Source organism: Dreissena polymorpha, chromosome 3, assembly GCF_020536995.1.
Source record: "Dreissena polymorpha isolate Duluth1 chromosome 3, UMN_Dpol_1.0, whole genome shotgun sequence".
In the NCBI taxonomy this organism is placed as follows: domain Eukaryota; kingdom Metazoa; phylum Mollusca; class Bivalvia; order Myida; family Dreissenidae; genus Dreissena; species Dreissena polymorpha.
In genome coordinates, this window is record NC_068357.1 from 26,768,044 (window position 1) to 26,793,331 (window position 25,288).

General features: G+C 35.7%; 2 protein-coding genes across 2 annotated transcripts in view; both read right to left on the reverse strand.

The window, feature by feature from the left end:
- LOC127872110 (usherin-like) overlaps window positions 1-16,573 on the reverse strand; it is a 122,254-nt gene extending 105,681 nt beyond the window's left edge. The window contains 10 exon segments of the mRNA XM_052415438.1: window positions 456-651; window positions 2,494-2,820; window positions 4,153-4,246; window positions 6,382-6,591; window positions 7,258-7,451; window positions 9,596-9,769; window positions 10,671-10,831; window positions 11,632-11,764; window positions 14,400-14,562; window positions 16,361-16,573. Coding sequence (XP_052271398.1) covers window positions 456-651; window positions 2,494-2,820; window positions 4,153-4,246; window positions 6,382-6,591; window positions 7,258-7,451; window positions 9,596-9,769; window positions 10,671-10,831; window positions 11,632-11,764; window positions 14,400-14,562; window positions 16,361-16,479 — 1,771 coding nt within the window. The 5' untranslated portion in view covers window positions 16,480-16,573.
- A 3,814-nt stretch (window positions 16,574-20,387) lies between these two features.
- Window positions 20,388-25,288, reverse strand: part of LOC127873378 (C-1-tetrahydrofolate synthase, cytoplasmic-like) — a 65,199-nt gene continuing 60,298 nt past the window's right edge. The window contains exons 21-22 of the mRNA XM_052417233.1: window positions 23,301-23,453; window positions 20,388-21,956 (exon numbers count right to left, since the gene is read on the reverse strand). Of these exons, the coding sequence (XP_052273193.1) occupies window positions 21,867-21,956; window positions 23,301-23,453 (243 nt within the window). The 3' untranslated portion in view covers window positions 20,388-21,866. The remainder of the gene's footprint in view (window positions 21,957-23,300; window positions 23,454-25,288) is intronic.

The window sequence follows — 25,288 nt, forward strand, 5'->3', positions numbered from 1 at the left end:
TATATGGACCTCATACGGTTTGTGGCTGCCTGGCTGGTCACTATAATGCCATAGGGACCTCAGTGGGGTTTACTATTTCTTAATTATGATGTCATGATCTAAAGTAAGTAACCGTTATATGGCATGATATAAAGTAAGTACAATGTATCCATTATACGACAAATCCTTTAGACATTTAGCTCTATAGCTGAGGTGTCATTGTCCAATTCTCCAAAATCGTCACAACATGTTCTGTGTGAAAAAGCATAAATGCTGGGCTATCAAAAAAAGAGGTTTAAGCATGAGCCTTAGGTCCCTGATTAGTCTGTGTTGTCAACACAAGCTAATCAGAGAGTGTCTTCCATGATAAGGCTGTTCGGACTGCACAGACAAATCTGTGACTACACTTTATACACATGCACTAAGCAAGGTCTCCCTAGAATGAGGCACAGATGTTTTGATAAAAAGTATATCACCTCTAACATTGGTCTTGCAATTGCATTGCCCGTCTGCCGACGCACAGGTGACGTCACCAAGCCTGGACCCTGCCAGACTGCAACCACAATCCTGACAGCCGAGGGGGTTATCAGCAGTCAGGTTGTAGAAGCCTGACTTACATGTGCTGCATCGCCGGCCCTCCACATGCTGCTTACATTGGCATTGACCACCCTCCTGTGAATACAGAGGTTACAGTATGAATACACTGGCATTGACCAACTTCCTGTGAATACAGAGGTTACAGTATGAATACACTGGTATTGACCACCCTCCTGTGAATACAGAGATTACAGTATGAATAGACTGACATTGACCAACTTCCTGTGAATACAGAGGTTACAGTATGAATACACTGACATTGACCAACTTCCTGTGAATACAGAGGTTACAGAATGAATACACTGACCTTGACCAACTTCCTGTGAATACAGAGATTAAAGTATGAATACACTGACATTGACCAACATCCTGTGAATACAGAGAATAAAGTATGAATACACTGACATTGACCAACTCCCTGTGAATACAGAGGTTACAGTATGAATACACTGACATTGACCTGACCCTCCTGTGAATACAGAGATTAAAGTATGAATACACTGACATTAACCAGATTCCTGTGAATACTGAGGTTACAGAATGAATACACTGACATTGACCACCTTCCTGTGAATACAGAGGTTACAGTATGAATACACTGACATTGACCATCTTCCTGTGAATACAGAGTTACAGTATGAATACACTGACATTAACCAATTTCCTGTGAATACTGAGGTAACAGAATGAATACACTGACATTGACCAACTTCCTGTGAATACTGAGGTTACAGAATGAATACACTGACATTGACCAACTTCCTGTGAATACAGAGGTTACAGTAAGAATACACTGACATTGACCGCTTTCCTGTCAATACAGAGGTAATACACTGACATTGACCAACTTCCTGTGAATACAGAGGTAACAGTATGAATACACTGACATTGACCACTCTCCTGTGAGTACAGAGGTTACAGTGTGAAAACAGAGCTTACCGTTGTACAATGGTTGCATTTTACATCCAGATAGTAAAGGCCCCTTAGCAAAAAAATGCACAGCATACACAAGTAAACCATACATGTTAAATTGCATGATAACCACTGTCAATAAATTAAGTAGGGTAACTAGTCTAAGATTTCAGACACTTAGAAATAAATGTGTTCGTGTCCGAAAATTTAGATACATATAAAATATAATAATAAAGGTGTCAGAAAATTTATTTTAAAAAATACAGGCATAAGAAAATTTAGACAGTCTGGAGATACTACATTGACAATTGGATATCCGTATGCATATATATATTTAGCATCAATTTTATCAACAAATAATAGCAAACGCTTGATAAGTACATGTACCATGCTGTGTAGTATAAATTATTTTTTATAAATATTTCACTTTAAACGGAGGGTTAAAACTATTTTCCATTCATGGTATTCATGGTTATTTACACAATAATGCAAATTTAATGGTCCATTTACTTAAGGCATTCATCTGCAAGGTTTTATGAACTTAATTCGGTCCTTAAAACACTTGATTGAAGTGCCATCAGATAAGCAAAACGGGGCAGAAATCTAGTAAAATAGCCCTGTAAAATGAACTTTCAGAAAATTAAGAGTCATTATTTTTTAATATGGACAAAAACCTGTATGGCCGAAATTTTAGTCACAAAAGATAATTATTTTGGCAAAAAATTAAGGTTGTCTAAAAATTTAAAGTGTTCAAAAGCTTAATAATTACGGTATATCTTATCGCAGTTATTACTAATTTTCACACATAATATTGCAATCGTTTCTGGACAAATGGAAATGAAAACACCACATATTAATATAAGTCAGCAATTAAAAGAATGATAATGTTAACGAATCCCAAGGTAAACTCACCTTTCAATGAAACATATATCATTTAAAAACCTCTATAAAATAAAAAACTTTTTATTTTCATATAAATATTGTTCATGCAAACATGAATCCCACCTTTGCACAGTCCATCTGCAGATTATCAACGCCAAGCGGAAAGCAGTCACATGGGCTGCAGACATCAGCGTCGTACATGCTCTTCCCATTGGGTCGGTACCATCCGAGGGTGCACCTCTCACAGTGGCGTCCCTCCGTGTTGTCACGGCAACCAACACACACCCCACCCCCACCCATCAGGTGTGCGTCTGGAAACGGGTCAATTGTCCGGTTGTAGACGCAAGTGTCCGCATGGTTGTAGCATTCACAGGGCTGGCAGTCAAAAGCCTCAGACTGGGTACCGCGCCTGAACGGCTTGTTGTTGTACAGTGGCATGCACTCGTTGCACTGCAGTAAGGATGAGCCGGCATAATAATTGACATGACCTCAATTATTTTATAACTGAAAGTTTTTTGTTGTTGTTGTTTTAATAAAATTAACAACAGAAAATGTTATGAACAGATTTGCAAACAATTTTCTGAGGCAGGAGAGAAAAGAGGACAGATAATGTACATAATGCTAAAGGCAAAATCTTATGATTTAGAAGGTGATTCAAAAAAGGATTCTTGATTGCTTGGATATATTTGTGACTATGTTACTATAACGTGTCATGACTAATTGATCTCTGGTTGCATTATGTATGTAGGTAATGCACATCCATGCTGAAGACCATATCTTATAATTATGTTATCTCTAAATAATTTAAAACTTTCTTACAGAGCATAAGTGGCTAATATAATAAACATATCGTGGACTCCCTATGGTTTCCTGTACATTCGAAGTCTATTCAAGGGATAGCTATTTAATTGGTAAATACATAAATATAAACTTGTGTCCTTTGGCTTTGGCTTGTGTTTGCAAGGGTAATTTTTGTTATGTCTTAAATTGTTTTCCCAGTCCGCTCACAATTTGTGTGTATGGTTTGGGCAAACAACCTTTGGGTTAGCACATAGTCATCAAAGGGTTACACCCCTATCTAGAAGTGATATTTTATACCTTGTCCAATATATAACTAAGTAACGTTTTTAATTTCTTAATTTCATTATATTATATTTTTGTTTGGTTTTATAATTTAGTTCAATAGTGAATAATCTCACGAATATTTACATCAGAATGCTCATACTGCTTTTGATAATACATATGTTTTGTATGAATTATGCAGCATTGCTTAGCTAATACACAATCATAGTAAGAACTTTATAATTGATTTAAGTAAAACTGTTATAGAATAAAAGGTAATAAAAACAACAAATGATTCTATGTAGTAAGTGATATAATTTAAGCCTGTTTTAAATTTGTGTTTTGAATCTGTTTGGAGAGATAACAAAATAATATAGAAATCTTTTGAATCAAAGTTTTAATAATGTGAAGCTTTGCTTCCAGTCATTACAACTGAGAGTCCATTATAGCAATGAGCAGGATTCAGGGAAAACTGGACTTAAAAAAAAATTAAATGGACTAAATGCATTCTGTTTGCATAATATTTTTTGTTTACAGGAAGTCTCTTCTAAACAAAAATAAAGTGTAAGGTGGTAAGTGTTGTTCCTGATTAGCCTGTGTAGGCTAACCTGGGACAACACTTTAGGCACATGCAATTAGCCCAGTTTCTTTTTTTTAAGTCCAGTTTTGCCAGAATTCTGCTAATTGCTATAATGGACTCTCGGCTCAAATGTATCTTACCTGGCGTCCATGTGTGTATGACTCTGGCAGACAGTTGCACTGGTAAGGTAGGGTGGAGGAATTGCATGTGGCAGCATGACCATAGCACTCACACCTGCATGGTAACCAGAGAATGGCTTCATAGTGTGTGTTACCCAAACCAATGAACAAATGGGATACAGTATTCATTTGAAATGCTACAGCAGTGCAGTATTTAACAAAAGACAATTGCAAGGACATTATACGTAAATAATAAGTAAATGTATTTAATTCATCACTCAAGACATACAATTGAAATTGTATAAATTGTTCACACACTTGTTAATTAAACAGATTTGATCTTTTTTTTTAAATAATTTTACAGATGTACTTGTTCCTGCTCTTTCAAATTTAAAAATATAGTAAAAACAAAATAAGTAAGTGTACAACCATCCCAAAACCAGGGGGGGCTAGGGATAGGCTTCAAGTTGAAGGGGCTAGGGGAAGTCCTCTAGTTGAAGGGGCTAGGGAAAGGCCTCTAGATGAAGGGGCTAGGGGCTCCCTCTTCTCACAACAGAGGTCCTTGACTATGAGCTAAGGGTGAGGCAGAGCTTTTTTCTTGATTTAAGGAAAGGGCCTGACCTTCCATTTTGGAGAAAAAATTAATGAAAAACTGAACAAGATGCGTTTGTGAAACACAATGTCCCCCTATATGACGTTTGACCTTGTAGGATGACCTTGACCTTGACCCTTCACCACTCAAAATGTGTAGCTCCATGAGATACACATGCATTTCAAATATAAAATTGCTAGCTTCAATATTGCAGAAGTGACATTACATGAGCAATTTTGACCCATATATTTGACCTTGAAAGATGACCTTGACCTTTCACCACTCAAAATGTGCAGCTCCATGAGATACACATGCATGCCAAATATCAACTTGCTATCTTCAATACTGCAAAAGTATTCATAAAATAAGCGATTTGGGCCACATATATTTGACCTCTGACCTTGAAGAATGACCTTGACCTTTCAACACTCAAAATGTGCAGCTCCATGAGATACACATGTATGCCAAATATCAAGTTGCTATCATCAATATTGCAAAAGTACTCATAAAATGAGCGATTTTGGTAACATATATTTGACCTCTGACCTTGAAGGATGACCTTGACCTTGACCTTTCACCACTCAAAATGTGCAGCTCCATGAGATACACATGCATGCCGAATATCAAGTTGCTATCTTGAATATTGAAATACTGCAAAAGCGTACATTAAATTAGCGATTTTGACCCATATATTTGACCTTTGACCTTGAATGATGACCTTGACCTTGAGCTTTCACCACTCAAAATGTGCAGCTCCATGAGATACATATGCATGCCAAATATCAAGTTGCTATCTTCAATATTGCAAAAGTTATTGCAAATGTTAAAGTTGGCGCAAACAGACAGACAGACAGACAGACCAACCAACGAACAGACAGGGCAAAAACAATATGTCCTCCACTACTATAGTGGGGGACATAAAAAGGGGAAGAAATTTCTCAAAGTAAGCTTGAAATTAGGGGAAAATTGCATCATTTTGGAGAAAGGGTCCTTTCTCTTGGGGGAAGGGGCCTATATAAGGCCCTTGCTAAAGAAGGACAAAAAACTGTGCTCAGAGTAGAGGTCCTTTGAACATGATCAAGCTAAGGGCAAGGAATCTCTGAAGTCCTGAAGACTGAGGGACCAGGCTGCACAGAGGACAGAGGTACCAGAACAAACATACAACTTCAAGTTGAACTTGGAGTTAAAGGCATTAGAATGGTGCTGGCACTGTGGAGTCCCACAAGTGAAGGTGCAGCGCTGATCTCCAAGCCTTGATCACGGTGCCTATACCATGTGACTTTTTAATATCTGTGTTGGGAGAATAAAGCGCGACCCAGTTAACATTTTGAAGGATCTTTTATTAAATATTTTACCATTTTTAATGGGATAAAGTGGAGAGCCCCCTCATTCGTGCGAGTTTTTTTTATAGGTATCATGATCTTTTTAAACAAATAAGTATTTTTTCAGTAAAGTGCAACCGCGCATTTGTTATATGAAGTCCCCACACTGATCCGACATTTTTCTATCCGTTCAAATGCACCAAATGTGACCTTTGTCAAATTTATGTCTGAGGCAAGTATTTAAGGAGGCTTATTTTGACATACACACAGACAAACACTTCAACTGCTTTATGAAGCCTTCTTTGAGGGGCATTAACAAACTGTTGCTATTCGTACCTTGCCACAACACTATACTCATACAATCCGTAGTATCGATGGCGCTCATTTGTCACAAAGAAATGGTCCTGTAGACGAACACGCACGTGTCGAGCCTTGACAAAGCCAAAGAGTTCGGGGGTGTTGAAATAGTCGTTGTAGCCCGGGCGTGGAACAGGCTCGGGACTCAAGATATTGAATGTGATGTTCCCCTTGGAGTAGTCTGGGATACTGAAATGAATTGCTTCACTCAGTAATGTTTTAAGTATGCTAGAATTACATAGAAAGACATATCTTTCAATGCATTATTTAAAAAAACACCTATATATATATGTTTACATGATATACGGCTATATACATGTTTAAATGATATTTAAATGAGATGATTATTAAGATGTTTATTTGAGAACTGACTTAACACATGATTTTATTAGGGTTGACTGAACACATGATTATATAAAAGAAACCTGAACACCTGATAATGTGCAAGATGACTGAACACAAGATGACTGAACACAATATGTAACGAACAGAAAGCAGTTCACATATTCACCATAAAAGAGAAAACTGTATAACATTAAAAACCTTTAAGAAAATCCAAACATAATTTGTTTAATCAAGTTTAACTCTTTCAGTGCGGGAACCAAATTTTGAAGGCCTTTGCAAACAGTTTGGATCCAGATGAGACGCCACATGGCGTCTCATCTGGATCCAAACTGTTTGCTATTTTGATAGTATTATTTGAAAAAAAAATCGAAGAAAATGCTAATTTTAGAAATTCAGCAGACGACATTTTAGCAGACGACAAATTTCCCAGCATGCAAAGGGTTAAAAAAAATCATAACCACCTTTGAAGAGATCAAATGCTACTAATGGAAAAAGAACTGTATTTCTTACTTCTGGTTGATCTTCACACAGTTGATACTGGTTGGTGTAGGCAGGGGCCCATTGTCGACAGCATTGAAATACAGCTGGCAGTTGCTAGCGAACTGTTGCCATGGTAACCACTGGACTGTCTTGTTGTCAGGCTTGCGTTGAATCTCCACAGCAAGTGGTAGTGGGCTGTAGAACAGCAGCATCACGTAAAATACCTGAAATGTGGACGTCCATGCCCATGACTTTTTCATGAGTTGCCAAGATGTGTAAATGTTGTACATAGTAGGTGAACTTGCAACGGATCAATTGAATTTGATTATTGAAATACTCTCAGACTGAGCATTAAACCATAGACCTCACAATTAATAGGTGGACATTTAAATTATTCAGAATGCAACCTCAAACAATGTGTCAGAAGAACACGTGTGCCCCACAAAAAGAAACTAGTGTTGTTAGTCTAACTTAAAACTGTTAATACAGAATGCAGCTACTAGTCTTTTGTAATTGTTGCTACAAATAAAGAATATTTCCTTTATGAAACATTAACCTTTAAGTTGGTGTATACATCACGGCATCTTGAAATGATAAAAAAAATTGGCAAATATATATAAACAAGGGCTGTTTGTAAAACATGCATGCCCCCCATATGGGCTGTCAGTTGTAGTGGCAGCCATTGTGTGAATACGTTTTTTGGCAATGTGACCTTGACCTTTGACATAGTGACCTGAAAATCAATAGGGGTCATCTGCGAGTCATGATCAATGTACCTATGAAGTTTCATGATCCTAGGCATAAGCGTTCTTGGGTTATCATCCAGAAACCATTTTACTATTTCGGGTCACCATGACCTTGACCTTTGACCTAGTGACCTGAAAATCAATAGGGGTCATCTGCAAGTCATGATCAATGTACACGTACCTATGAAGTTTCATGATCCTAGGCATAAGCGTTCTTGAGTTATCATCCGGAAACCATTTTACTATTTCGGGTCACCGTGACCTTGACCTTTGACCTAGTAACCTCAAAATCAATAGGGGTCATCTGCAAGTCATGATCAATGTACCTATGAAGTTTCATGATCCTAGGCCTAAGCGTTCTTGAGTTATCATCCGGAAACCATCTGGTGGACTGACGGACATACGGACGGACTGACATGTGCAAAACAATATACCCCCTCTTCTTTGAAGGGGGGCATAAATATTTTAATTAATAGTCACATGAGAATCATGAGCATTTACTATCACTAAGACAATGTAAGGATTATGCACAACTTCAAGTGTAAACTGTGACCTTTACTGTAAAGTGACAGGCACGCAACACATTGTTTAAACTAAATGAATACTTGCACCAATTTATTTCCAAAAAGCTATTGGAAATATAAGGAATATGCAAAAACTCCAAGTTTTAATGTGACTTTGACCTTTATTCAAGTAAAATGGTTGTTGCACATTGTCTTGATATTATGATCATTTGCGCTACTGGTAATTGATTTAAATAAAGAAGACAAAACCCCATTATGCATAACAAAGTGATGAGCCAAACATGTATTTCCACCATATACATATGAGGAATATGCACACATTTCAAGTGTGTTTCTTGTGACCTTGACCTTCAAGCAAGTGACATAGTTGTTGGACATGTCACATTGTAATTAAAAATTGCCATCATTCACAAAAAAATAGGCCGGACATGCACTTTCAACTGTGACTTTGACCTTGAAGTGAGCAACATGTTTTTTGCATGTACCATGTCATGTATCCTGTATTTTGGAAATGAAGCTTTGAAAACTTGAATCTATTAAAAAGTCTTAATTTGAAAACGATTTTCTAAGGGACTACTAAAACATCAAACTGCCTATCTGAGTGATAAAGGTGAAAACAAGATAACCACATAACGGGTGCCAACGCTCGGCTGCGGGTGCAGTTCTGAATAAATGAAAGCTTGTCAAATTACTTTTTTTAGAGGTCACAGTGACCTTGACCTTTGACCTAGTGACCAAATAATGGATGTGGGGTGTAGAACTCATCAAGGTGCATCTACACATGAAGTTTCGAAGTTGTAGGTAGGTGGAAGAACTTTGATTTTAGAGCCAATGTTGTGGTTTTAGCACAGCGGACGCCTGACAGCAGAAAGACACGACATGACAATACCTCGGTTTTTTTCCGAAAACAGCCGAGCTAAAAATTATCAAACCAACACAATACTACACAAGTCTGATTACCTCGAATTTATCTCCAAGGTCTAACAAAACAAAACTCCCAAGTGCTTTACCAGGAATTCATAACTAAGGTCTAACAAAATACTACCCATATCTGATCACCTGAAATTCATCAACAAAACAATACACGCATGTGATTACCTCAAATTCATCGCCGAGGTCTGTTACAAGGTTGACCTGATTCATGAAGTCTGAAATCCACATGCTGTTGGCATCGCCATCGTTCACATACTCAAGGGGGTGGGCCTCGGGGTTGAGTCTCAGAACATGGTCATTGGTGTTGTCTGGTTCCCCATTCTTTATGCAGTAGTGGACCTGGAGCAGTTTGTAATCGTTATCAAATGAACCTTGTTGTAGGAAAACTGGGCTTAATGCATGTGCGTACAGTGTTGCAAAGCAGCCTGCACTGGCTAATCAGGGACGAAACAAAAATTCCATAAAAGCAGAAACTTTCGTCCTCAATTAGCCCTTTGTGTATTGTATATGCTAATCTAGGACGACACTTTATGCAAATGCATTAAGCCCTGTTTTCCCAGAACGAGGCTCATATAATATTATGTCCCTTTAGTCTGATATTATGTCTTCATTTAATTTTTTAAATGATTTTGTAAATGACATTTTTCTGAGATGGGATGCGGATAAATTTGAGCTTTTTTGGTGTCAAATTTTAACTTAAGAATCATCATTTTTATATTTTATTTACATTATTGAATTGTCTTTATCAATTATTTACATTATTGAATTTTCTTTATCAACTGTCAAGTTTCTTACAAAGGCCTCTCAACTAAAAGCAAACTGTATGCATTGTAAACCAGTCAACTGTGGGTTACATGAAAAGAGAAACAAAACATATCACAGAAAAGGTATTTATTCTTAAATTTACTAAATTGAATTTACCATGCAAATAACCATCACAGGCTATTATAGGCCTGTTTCTAGCCTGCGAGAAACCAAGAAATAAAAGGATCGAAATTCGTTATTCATTAAAGAACATATGTTGAATAATAGTAATAATCATATGCTGGTGTGCATGGTTGAGTGAAGTCCCACCTGTTTATAAAAACTTTATCTTACTTCCCAGCATTATTAGCATATTCCAACTAGATTAGTTACAACAAAAACAATGTCTACCACAATTTCAACCTAGTATGGGAAAATTTACAAAAGAACAAGTCCGGTATTAATGTGATTTAATGTAAAATGAGTGGTGTGTAACCTGTTGTGGTTTAGCGCGAGGGTAGGCAGATGGGCATCTACAATTCGACTGGACTCGGAGTGATGGAAATATTCCTGAAAAGTCCTCCACTATCTCACGGTTGGAGAGCGTTACTTGGTAGAAACGGAAATCTTGAATGCGTCCCAGAAACTGGTAGGTACCTAGCATTAATATACACAGAAACTGGTAGGTACCTAGCATTAATATACACAGAAACTGGTAGGTACCTAGCATTAATATACACAGAAACTGGTAGGTACCTAGCATTAATATACAACATTTGCTTATAATTATATTATACACAAAAAATAAACAGATAAAAATATGTTATATTTGTATGGCACTATCGAGGCTTTTTTACACACATATTTTGTTATATTTTACAAGAAAAATTCGCAAAGACCCAAATGAGGTTTTTGCAATGAATGCGATTCTCCGCGCTATTTTTTCATAAAAAGATAGTCCAGTGTAAGAAAAATGAAACAAAATGTAAACATATTGGTAAAGACATAACTTTCTTATGCTCTCTATTAAACAGGCAGAAAATAAAAAATATATCAAAATATTCAAACAAACTTATACTTTTTATTACAGTTTAGTGTGATTGTATGTGGAAATTGTTCAAAAAAAACAGGAAAGTAAAAAAAGACATCAGTAGGGATATTCTTATATGTTTATAATGAAAACAAATAACTGAACCTAACTCTGAATTAGGGGGCTTAATGCATGTTCATAGTGTCCAACCAGATTAGCCTGTGCAGCCCACACAGGCTTATATAGGACTAACTAGTTTTCGGCAAACTTTGATTTTTGCAAAAAAAGAGACTTCCTTTAAATGAAAAAAAAAAGAAAACGAAGTGTTGTCCTTGACCAGCCTGTGCAGACTGAACAGGCTAATCAGGGAAGATAATTTATGCGAATGTATTAAGCCCCAAGAGCAAGGCTGATATATCTGCAATACCACTGAGTGTGAGGCCAACTCGGACCCAGGAGTCCGTGGAATTCTGCACTGCGCTTGCAAGAGTCACCGTGTAGGCAGGGGAAAAACCTGGGCCGACTCCGTTCATGAAGAAACTCATCTTTGTACCATACACCTGGGAAAACAGTGAGTTGTATTGGTAAGAATTTTGACTTGAAAAGATTTTCTAACATTCACATTTTGGATAATTCCCCATAAAGTTTTGTTTTACAGAATGATTACACAAATTGAAGCAAACTGAAAATAAAAGATATTCAAAAGTAGACAAATTAAAATTAATTCAGAATTGATATTTATAGGGAACAATAGCTGTGTTTGTGAAACACAATGCCCCCTAATGTATAGCAGCTATTTTAAAGAAAATTATTCAGTCCAAAGCCTGCTACTTTGTCAAAAGTCAATAGATTGGAACCAAACCCAAACTTGATCTGTAAGTCATGTAGGTAGACACAAAAAACATTAATCAGGTCAATATCAGACAGCATTTCTGAAAAAAGTCTGGAAAACTTTATTTGAGAGGTGTAATACCTGAATAGTGATGTACGTCCATTTCTCTGCTGGTACTGTGTCTTACTTGAATAGCGATGTATGTCCCTTCCTCTGCTGGTACTGTGTCATATCTGAATAGTGATGTGTGTCCATTCCTCTGCTGGTACTGTGTCATACCTGAATAGCGATGTACATCCATTCCTCTGCTGGTACTGTGTCATACCTGAATAGTGATGTATGTCCATTTATCTGCTGGTACTGTGTCATATCTGAATAGCGATGTATGTCCCTTCCTCTGCTGGTACTGTGTCATATCTGAATAGCGATGTGTGTCCATTCCTCTGCTGGTACTGGGTCATACCTGAATAGCGATGTATGTCCATTCTTCTGCTGGTACTGGGTCATACCTGAATAGCGATGTATGTCCATTCCTCTGCTGGTACGGTGTCATACCTGAATAGCCATGTATGTCCATTTCTCTGCTGGTACTGTGTCATACCTGAATAGCAATGTACATCCATTCCTCTGCTGGTACTGGGTCAAACATGAATAGCGATGTATGTCCCTTCTTCTGCTGGTACGGTGTCATTTCTGAATAGCGATGTATGTCCATTCCTCTGCTGGTACTGTGTCATACCTGAATAGCAATGTATGTCCATTCATCTGCTGGTACTGTGTCATACCTGAATAGCGATGTACATCCATTCCTCTGCTGGTACTGTGTCATACCTGAATAGTGATGTATGTCCATATCTCTGCTGGTACTGTGTCATACCTAAATAGCAATGTATGTCCATTTCTCTGCTGGTACTGTGTCATACCTAAATAGTGATGTATGTCCTTTTCTCTGCTGGTACTGTGTCATACCTGAATAGCAATGTATGTCAATTTCTCTGCTGGTACTGTGTCATACCTAAATAGCGATGTATGTCCATTTCTCTGCTGGAACTGTGTCATACCTGAATAGTGATGTATGTCCATTTCTCTGCTGGTACTGTGTCATACCTAAATAGCGATGTATGTCCATTTCTCTACTGGTACTGTGTCATACCTAAATAGCGATGTATGTCCATTTCTCTGCTGGTTCTGTGTCATACCTAAAAAGTGATGTTTGTCCATTCCTCTGCTGGTACTGTGCCATACCTGAATAGCAAAGTACGTCCATTTCTCTGCTGGTACTGTATCTTACCTTACCTGAATAGCGATGTGCGTCCATTTCTCTGCTTGTACGGTGTCTTACCTGAATAGCGATGTATGTCCATTCCTTTGCTGGTACTGTGTCATACCTCAATAGTGACGTATGTCCATTTTTCTGCTGGTACTGCGTCATACCTGAATAGTGATGTATGTCCATTTCTCTGCTGGTACTGCGTTATACCTGAATAGTGATGTACTTCCATTTCTCTGCTGGTACTGTGTCATACCTGAATAGCAATTTATTCCATTTCTCTGCTGGTACAGTGTCATACCTAAATAGGGATGTACGCCCATTTCTCTGCTGGTACTGTACCTTACCTGAATAGCGATGTACAACCATTCCTCTGCTGGTACAGGGTCATACCTGAATAGCGAAATAATCATGTCCATTTCTCTGCTGGAAGTCTGTTATATCTGAATAGCAATGTAACCCCATTTCTCTGCTGGTACTGTGTCTTACCTGAATAGCAATGTATGTCCATTTCTCTGCTGGTACTGTGTCATACCTGAATAGTGATGTATGTCCATTTCTCTGCTGGTACTGTGTCATACCTGAATAGTGATGTATGTCAATTTCTCTGCTGGTACTGTGTCATACCTGAATAGCAATGTACATCCATTTTTCTGCTGGTACTGTATCTTACCTGAATAGCGATGTACGTCCATTTCTCTGCTGGTACTGTATCATACCTGAATAGCGATGTAAGTCAATTAGTCTGCTGGTACTGTGTCATTCCTGAATTGCAATGTACGTCCATTTCTCTGCTGGTACTGTGTCATACCTGAATTGCAATGTATGTTGATTTCTCTGCTGGTACTGTGTCATACCTGAATAGTGATGTTTGTCCATTTCTCTGCTGGTACTGTGTCATACCTGAATAGCGATGTACGTCCATTTCTCTGCTGGTACTGTGTCTTACCTGAATAGCGATGTATGTCCATTTCTCTGCTGGTACTGTGTCATACCTGAATTGCAATGTACGTCCATTTCTCTGCTGGTAATGTGTCATACTAGAATAGCAATGAACATCCATTTCTCTGCTGGTACCGGTAATGTGTCATACCTGAATAGCGATGTACGTCCATTTCTCTGCTGGTACTGTGTCAGGGAAAGTAACTGTGAGGAGACCATTGTCGCTGCGATAAACAAAGTTTACGCGCGACTGTCTAATGTTCAGCTCAAACACAATGTCTCCAGTCTGCTTTGAAACTTTCTGGATTAGGGTTCTGAAGACATTTAAAATGAAATTTGCAGATAATCAGGCTTAATAATGTTTATGGACCACATACAGTTTAAACCCTTAATTCTTCAGGGCCCATTTTCACCACCTCATCATGAGACTTTTGAATAAAGATTAGACTTAGAAACAAGAATATGAATGTATCGACACATTGAATAAAATGTTTTTGTTTTAAACATGTACTTTTACAAATCCTTTCACCAAATCATCGTCTTTCTGTTTTCAATAACAAAATTTAATATCAAGGAGGATATAGAATATAACAAAAATAATTTAAGTACGATTTTAGTTCTAGTCAACATCTTTTAATACGAATCGTTAATAATGGTACAGTTTAATAATGAAATGTGGATAATATTATAGTTTCTAGTCAGGACTCGGTATAAATATAATATGTATATCTCTAATGTAGACAATGAAATTACTAATCATAACACCAGTAATTGAATTCCAACCTTATACATTAACATCATGATTAATAAAAAATTATAAGTGTTAATATTAATAAATATTAAAGATTCTCTAGTCAATAACCTACTACAGAATATTTCAGGACAAACCATGAGCTTGTTTCTAAACTAACAAGAGATGTGTTTGTCAGAAACACAATGCCCCCTATTGCGCCGCTTTGAAATAAAATTTCAATATATCATCAGGCAGGTTTAGAAATTATCTCCCTTTTAAAGCTTATTACTTCTCTTGGATTGTATTTTTTGACTTTTGACCTTGAAAGATGACCTTGACCTTTCACCACTATAAATGTGCAGCTCCATGAGATACACATGCATGCCAAATATCAAGTTGCTATCTTCAATATTGCAAAAGTTATGGGCAACGTTAAAGTTTTCGGAAGGACCGACAGACTGACTGACGGACAGTTCAACTGCTATATGCCACTCTACCGGGAGCATTAAAATGTAACTATATATATTATTATATGCAACTCAATTTATGATTAGGATCATTTAAGTATATAATCATGTTTACCATCATATTATTAATTAGATGTTTACCATCATATTATTTATGAGACCACAATGCAATGCGTGCTTCAACTGAATTAAGATGGCAAGGTCTAATTAACGTACGAATGCTACCCGACTTAGATAGCACATCAAATGAAATATTCATTAGAATCCAGCCTCTGTATTGATTAACCAGTACCTCTGTTTGAAGCCCTATATTATTGCACCAAGACTGCAGGCTATTACCTAATGATGTTATATAGTCAGTTTGGAATTTAAAAAATCCTCCTTGATAAGCAAACCGTTATGTTATGAATTGCTAATGAAATAATTATATATGACTGAAGTAAAAAATTTTTACATTGATGAATAAGAATAAAAACAACAATTTAATAAAACAGTTTCTGTACAATTTGCAAACAATGTAAAAATAATTAAAATATTTTATTGATAACATATTTATAACCTTTGTGCTTTAATTATTATTCACTATATTTTACTTATGTTCTTTTTCACGTATGTGCTTAAGACATACACGAAATTTTCAATTTCTTCTGAAGTTTCAAAAAGGACTAAATATCAAGAACTGAGAAGGCAAATTGTTGTGTCTTAAGAAATACTTTGCTGACAAAATCCTATCCTCAAAGCTTAAAACCATTTCCTGCTCAGAAGCAAACTGAAAATGGCGTCTGCAATCAGCAAAAAACCAGAAAAGCCTGCAAATTGGAAATGAATTTTGCTTAAAACTATAGTGTTCAAATAAAAATATGTATTTAAATACAAAATGCATATGTGGGGTATTTTTAAAATTGTTTTTACCCATTATTATTCATCTTTGGCCAGACCCACAAAGAGATGGTGAACTCCTGTGTGGAGGTCATGTTAGGGGTCACAGTTGGGGTCACAAAGCATGTGGGTCCGCTGCCGATGAACGACATGGAAGCTGATTGAAAAGGGCTCCCTGGTCGCTTGTTAATCGTGTCAAGAAACACGCAGTCGCTGAAACCAGTCTTCTGGGTGAGGAGATCAAAATAGCTTGGGGTTTCTGATCGTCCAGGGCATTGCTGTACGCAAAAATCTTGAGTGCAGGTGCTGATGGAGATCGGGAATATAGAGCTTTTGCAGTACGCGGAGCGATCTTGTACACCACATGTTCCTTGGGATGGCTCTGTTAGAACAGGGCGATATTGCGCTGCATTGAATAGCGGCGGGAACGGCCGAGTGTTTTGATTGGTTATTTGAGAATTCACATTTCCTGTCTGAGTAAAAATCACACTGAGTAGTAACAAAATTACCAGTATATCACAATACTTGTTTGTGGATTTTCTGTATTTCATATCCACAGTTTTTCTGAGTATAATTCCAATTTCATTTATTTGCTTTATATGTACATGTAGCATATGTCCTTTATTGAGTGATTCACATGGATCACATCTTACCTCACAATTTTTCAACACAATTTTCAGATCCATGGAACAGTATTGGTTAAAATACAGGTATTTTAATAACTTGATTATTATTATTATTTTTTATTAACATGGACATAAGCACAGAATGTTGAGATATTATCCACATAAACAATAAAATAATTGTTCACAGTTTTCTTATGCCATTTTCAACGTAGACTTAAACTAACTATTAACAATAAAACATAGCTTTTAACTGTGTAAAACTGTAATAAATACCTAACAATGCAATAAATAATAATTCCTTTGTAAATTAAAGTGTACAGTAAATTCCAGGAACAATAAGAAACATTAACAGTGAGTACACCACATCTAAACTCTATAAAACAGTCTCAAACAGGACAAAAATCAATGTTCTTAGCCAATGATTGGCCTATGCATAGTTTACCTGAATCAGTTATAAGAGAATATTATATTAAGGACACAGATGTCCAAATTAAGTCACCAATCAATAACAGCAAACATCTAGGTGTTTAACAAGGAATTCATCATTAATTTATTAAGGGGCCCATATTCAATAGACTATTTAGCACATGCTAGTGTTTTATCTCAGGTTTGATTGGTGATTTGCTGTTGTTTATTTTGTATATTATTAAATTAACAGTGAGATATAATATTCTTCAGAGTTAAAGTTTGAAAAAAATTAGTTCATGTATTACGTTTGCTTTTTCTAAATAGCGCTTTTCAAGAATTGTTTATTGTTTAAAACACAAATGAAAAATGCTAATGTTAACATTAAAAAATGTTCTATTTGTTAAAAAATGTTTTGTTGATTTAACTAATATACATGAAAACAAAACAGTACAATTGGTACCTACTATTTCTTTATATTATTTTCAAAATTCATAATGGTATTAATGTTCTGTTTGCTGAAACAAATAGAGATTGACTTATAATGCAGGATGTTATTGGAATTAATCTGAATTAAAGTTATTTATAAATATGTTTTATTAATACATTAAATACTAGCCTATTAGCTAAAATATTCATTTTTAAAACTGTGGTACGAATTAATCTGTGCTATTTATTTTACTATAATCTTCATAAAACATTGATACATTATTTTAATACCAAAAATGATCATGTTTACTCATGTATTTTGTTATTTATAACAACATACTTTTAACTGTTTATCAATAAATATAAACAAGCGAATTCGTTGAATTGATATCCCCCTCCAATATGCTTCTGGACACAAAAGTTTTCTGGACGCATAGACAACGCCCTTTGAACTCAATGTGTGACCTTGACCTTAGCCCGTATGATTATGGGTGTTGAATGTGAAGCACCCGTAGATGATTGAGAACAACTATGGTAAGTTTCATGGCTCTGGCTCATGTGTTAATGGAGATAAAGCTTTAAGCTTATATTAAAAAGCATTTTTTCAAATGTGTTAATGGAGATAAAGCTTTAAGCTTATATTAAAAAGCATTTTTTCAAAATACAAAGGGCCATAACTATGTTATAAACAGACGGTGTACAATGTCATTTGGGGTGCATCATCCTCTTATCCATATATATATACTCATACCAAGTTTCAATGAAATCCGCCAAAGTACTTCCAAGATATGGCTCCAGACGGACGGACAGACAACGCCAAAACAATATCCCTCCCCCTATGGCGGGGGCTAAAAAAAGTGTATCAATCAGACTCATGTGACTCCTTCATACTCCTGCTTTAATTTAACCCTTTACCACTTAGATACCAATTTGTATGCATGCGTAGTCTCTCAGCAAATTAAATTTATTTAAAGACCCTTTCTTACTAAATTCAAGTTTTAAAGGCTTCATTTCCAACCTTTAGTTACTGATGAGAAGCCAACAGCATAAAACCTGAACAGACTGCGAGTTAATCACAACTCGCAGGCTGTTCAGGTTTTGTGCTGTTTGCGAATGGCCATTTTCACTTTGCTTCTTAGTGGGAAAGGGTTAACAACGAATAAGTTACTTATTTACAGATTATCAAAAATAACACAAACAATGTTAAATCCAAAATGTTGATAACATGCCATGACAACATATTCTGGTATTTTAATAAAAAAATACAGCTTTGTAACAAACATGACTCATAGCACCCAACACTGAGATGTCAATGGAACAGTAGCAATGCCCATAAAGAATTTCAAGGGCACATAGCTCAGCAAAGTGTGAATCACTGCACATGAATGTTAAGTCTTTTAGATCTTCACCTAATGGTAAACACATATTTTAAGTTTTTTTTATTGCTTAAAGTGATATTATGGGCATCTAACAGTTTATAGCTGTCAATCGCAACCTTTGTTTATTTTTGGTGTTTCCACTTCATATACACTTATATTTGTTAATGCAGCAAAAAACATACTGAAACAATATCCCGGAAAGAGAAAAATAATGCATTTGCATATCAACCGCACTTTCATTTGACAACTGATCACGCATGTACAATGTGAACCTAAATTTAGTTTTAGTGCAGATTCGTTTAAAGGACACAAAGACACCATTTAGTTTTACGGATCATTTCGGCTTACAGGACTGGGTGGGTCACGTAAAATATATAATATAAAATATATTTTCATTAACAACTGGTAGCAAGATGAGTTTGCAGATAATTGGTCAGTAACCACATTTTAACTTACTCTTTGGACCTGTTAATTCTTTTCAGCTCAATGCTGCAGTGAAAAATGCCAATAATATCACTTTAAGATATGTGGACTTACCGGTAGTTTGCTCCATACAGTAAAAACATTTAATGCTTCTGCCATAAGAATGGCTAAGTGTAAGGACACAACTCCGGGAACATGTGGAACACTGAGCACATTAAAAAAGTATTGCACAAACACTTCATGATGATGACATATTTCTTGTTTAAATTAAACAGCTTGAGAAATGAGGAAGTAGTTGGCTACATAAACACTGTATGCTTCAGCCATAAAAATGGCTCAGTTCAAGGGCACACAAGTCAGGGAAGTGTGGATCACTGCACGTGAACATAAAGTTTTGCTCATCTACGCTGCATAATGACTTTTTTAAAGTTTCAAATCAAACACTTTAGAAATGTGGGAGCAGTTTGGTCCACTAAGATATAACATTTTAAGCTAACTGACATACAAACTGACAAACCAACCAACTACTATCAAACTTTATGGGGTTCAATTAAATTAACATTATTTTTAACAAAAAACGTCTTTTTAATGTTTATTGGAAAATTTACAACAGACGTTTTCAGTTATAGCTCTCAATTCAAGATATTTCATATCAGACCATTTAGGGATATCGAGCGAGCAATTCCATAGGTAGCTAAGGCAAAATGACTTTTTCAGGGAAAAAGTATATTAAATGATGCTTAAATGAAAGTTTTAGGCATGAAAGTTGTAAAGTCACGGCAAAAAAAACACAACTCATCCATTTTTTTCATTCTTTTATTCTATATTGTACCATAACTATACATTTTTAACAAAGAATACAAATCGTCCACATAACATACTGGCAAGAACAAACTATTAACAAGTGATAATAGAGCTAAATACAATTAAATATAACCTTAACCTAGCACTCTATGTCATTAGTATTAATACTTATTTTATGTTTGTTTGCAAACCCCCACAAACATCATACATTATATTGTATGTTTAAATATGATTTAATTGTAAAAGATATAAATGCTGGTTACAATAAAAAAACATAACCTAATTCCTTGATCAAGGTATACAAAATTAAATTTACGGTTCATTGTACAAGTTATCTTTCAGTACGTGTGTGGAGAAAAAAATCACTCACCATATATGGCAACTGTCACAATGTTTGATTTTTATTTGTTTGATTTAAGGAGTTAAACGTTATACATAATATTTTTTATAAAAAAAATATGTTGATTGTTGATTTAATAATTAATTTGCTGTTATCATGTACATACATTATAACCTTGAAAGTGAAAAATAACTATATTATGCACACACACAGTTTTTTAACAGATGGGTGATATAATGAATTTTTTTTCCCCATTATTTATCATCAAAAAGTTGTTATGAGCATGCAATTTATTATCTCTTACTCTTAGAAGATACATTCAATTGTATCATGTATAGTGTTGATCAATATTTATTGAAATATGTCGAAAATACTGTTAAATGACCAATGTGTGTGCTGTATTTTCTGACAATTACCTCTTTTTTTAAAAATTGCTTCAGCAAAAAAGAAAGCACATTTACCTTTCAATATCTTTATATATATTTTATGCTGATATATTTTTGTTGTCTTTACTGTATTAAAATTTCAAGCACTTTTGTGTATCATAAACAACAAAACAAATCTTTTTGTATCGTATGTCTGAAAGGAGTACATGACAACAAAATGACAAACATAATAGGATTGGTCAACTTGTAATTATCCTTAAAGCCTGTTTCGTGTTTCCTTTTTATCAGGTGAATATAATAATTTTAGCTTGTTTATTAGACTAAATATTAAGCGCACGGATCAATATTTATTTATTGTACACACATTTTTAACACCATCCCCGTTTTACCCTAGTACTGCCAAAATGGTCATTTGTAAATATTTATATATTAAAAAATTTACTATCCAAACATAATTAACAGTGACCCACATTTTATAATTTCATATAAGATAGAGCCTTTCAAAACAGAATACTGAAAATTTTAAATTTTGGATATGTAAAAAAACACCAGAGGCAATTGAACAATCTTAGATACAACACCAAAATGTTCATTAACAACTCATCAGATGGCAACAAAATCTGATTAACACACTATGTCAAAACATTATTCATAAAAAAGAGTCATAAAAATGCACATTGGACCATTATGTAACACCCAACACCACATGAGGTACCTGGTCATGCAATGACCTCTATTACATGGTTGTTATGACAACCCTACAATTTCCTCTGTATCTGGGTCAATGTCGATGTCGTAGAAACAAGGCCTTGTGGGTAATCCAGGCATGGTGCTCATCTAAAAATAGATCAAGTAGATGAATATAATCCTTTTTAATATTTTTTTTTTATTAACTGCTATTAGGACCATTTTAGTTTAGAAGATTAAGATTTGATGCTAAAAAGCTCATTGGGCTGTTACTAGCAGTCTGAAGTGTTGTAAGTCATAATTAAAGTCAAGATTTGGGGTGGGGGGGGGGAAGGTCATAATATTTTTCATTCTTCATTGAATAATTTGTTGAATTTAGGTTCTAATGTTCCTATGTGTCATTGCAGAATGATATTAATCAATGATAGCGTGAGCTTATAATGACACATCGTAAACATTTATTTATTATATGTTTGAAATAAATTAAAAATAATTTCAAACATGTGATTTTGTTTCACAGAAAGATACCAAAAATGACCCCCTAGCCAAAGACCTATCAATATACAATGTATATTGATAGGTCTCTGCCCTAGCTAGTACTAAGTGAGACATTTGTACACTGTAGAATGAATCTATAATTATTGAACTTGCACTAAAATAAAACTTGCTTATTATTATTTCGTTGTTTGTTCTTGAAACATTGTTTTAACAACTTATAATATGCCGCAATGCATTTGTCAAAAAAAATCCATACATTTTCAAAAGCAACCAGATAATCATAATTGGCACTAATAGCAATAATACAGTGGTTCTGAAAATGGTATGAAGCAAAAACAAAATACATTTGATTACATATCCTTGTAATATTAAATACCTTATCACTTGAAGCTAAGCTTTAAAGCATTTTTTATTACAGGTTCACATGACTATTTAACAAACTAAAGCAAATTTAACTGTCAACTTAAGTCAGGTTTTATGTCCTTTATCCAGTTATAAAAACATGTGTGATAAGTTTATGTATTAACAAAATTAGTAGCATTCAGAGTGAGTGTTTTTTCCCAAACATTTATAGTGATTAGCAACAGGGGAAAGTCTGGAATGTGCGATTAATCAGTGTCACAAAGATAATTTATTTTGGTTTAAAAAGAGGGTGTCTAAAAGTGCTGAGAAATTACCGTACATTAACCACGTTCATATTGATCTACTCACACAAACAAATGTGTCTTGTACTGGGAAATCTGGGCTAAATGCATGGCGTAAAGTGTCATCCCAGATTAGCCTGTGCAGTCAGCACAGGCTAATCAGGGACGGCACTTTCCGCTTTTATGACATTTTTCGTTTTAATAAAGTCCATCTTAGCAAAATTCCAATTTAGGCGGAAAGTGTCGTCCCTGATTAGCCTGTGCGGACTGCAGTTCTATGCCCAGTTTTTTTAGAACAAGACTCAAATCATCTCTCATAAACATTCATGAAGTTCTCCAAGAAGTCTCTTACCGTTCCCACCAGTGGGTAAATGAAGCCGGCCCCTATGCTGGCCCTGGCCTCTCTGATGGGGAGTGTGAACCCCGTGGGGCGCCCCTTGCGGGTGGGGTCGTGGGACAGAGACAGGTGGGTCTTTGCCATGCATATGGGCAGGTCGTTGAATCCCTGATATAACACATGTTTGATGTTATAACAACATGTGAGATTTTGTCTTCAAAATTAAAATAAGTCTGTTCCTCATATATGAAAGCTACACTAAGTTTCATGTTCCTAGATCAAAGCATTCACAAAATGTAGTGCCATAAGTAATTTTCAGTTACAAATCCCTGTGACATTTAAACAATAAAAAGGAGTCTTTCCTTTCATACTAGCAGCCACTATAACAATTTGCATGATCACAGGTCGAAGCATTTTAAGGATATTAAACAAACATTTATTACTGTAAAAAGCCCTTGTGACCTTGCCCTTCGACCAGTTGACCTATAAATTAACTTTTTTCTCCCAAAAGTAACAATAAATCCAATTTCCATTGTTATTTGTAAACAAGGGCTGTTTGTAAAACATGCATGCCCCCATATGGGCTGTCAGTTGTAGTGGCAGCCATTGTGTGAATACGTTTTTCAGCACTGTGACCTTGATCTTTGACCTAGTGATCTGAAAATCAATAGGGGTCATCTGTGAGTCATGATCAATGTACCTATGAAGTTTCATGATCCTAGGCGTAAGCTTTCTTGTGTTATCATCTGGAAACCACTTTACTGTGTCAAGTCACCGTGACCTTGACCTTTGACCTAGTGACCTGAAAATCATTGGGGGTCATCTGCGGGTCATGATCAATGTACCTATGAAGCTTCATGATCCTAGGCATAAGCATTCTTGAGTTATCATCCGGAAACCATTTTACTGTTTCGGGTCACCGTGACATTGACCTTTGACCTAGTGACCTGAAAATCAATAGGGGTCATCTGCGAAGACATGATCAATGTACCTATGAAGTTTCATGATCCTAGGCATAAGCGTTCTTGAGTTATCATCCGAAAACCATTTTACTATTATGGGTCACCGTGACCTTGACCTTTGACCTAGTGAACTGAAAATCAATAGGGGTCATCTGCAAATCATGATCCATGTACCTATGAAGTTTCATGATCCTAGGCCTAAGCGTTCTTGAGTTCTCATCCGGAAACCATCTGGTGGACGGATCGACATGAGTAAATAATATACCCCCTCTTCTTCGAAGGGGGGCATAAATATGTCTCTACATATCAGGCAGAAACAAAATAATGGTCTACAGACGGACAGACCTACAAACTGATATACTTACCTACCAAACAGCAAATGCAAATCAATTTATCATTGCATCTTTGAAGAGTAGCATAATTAATCATGTATACAGTACCCCATTGGGTCAAGTATACTGAACTGTCCATGTTTGACACAATTTTAATTTGGTATTATTTAAATACACGTGTGTTATATTCTAACTGAAAAAAACACATAAAACATGTCTAAAGTATATCAATGCAGCCCTATTATCAACAGCTTGGTGATTATTACCATCAATCTTCTGGATATGTTCAAGGGCAGGTATCTCATCGTGATTATATCTTCAAAGTTTGAATTCAATCAACTGAGTAATGTAAAATTATTTTGCATGACAATTTTATTCCCCCAGACAGACAAATACAATTGGCAAACTGAGTGACTTAAATATACCCCAACTGTTTGAGATACGGGGTTTTAAATTAATGTCAAATTTTAGGGGTCCCTAGGACTTTAGTTAATAATTTTCAGGGGTCCTGTCAATAAAAATTAGTTAATAATTTTCAGGGGTCCTGTCAATAAAAATGGGGGTCCCAATATAACTTAGTGAATGCTCGTAGGTCACCTTTTTTTGACATTTTTGCAGACGAAAAAGGGCATATTTAAATGCATGCCATTTGAGTTACAAGCAGCGAATGTATGCTAAATATGCTGGCTGTGTCAAAGTCAATTAGTTA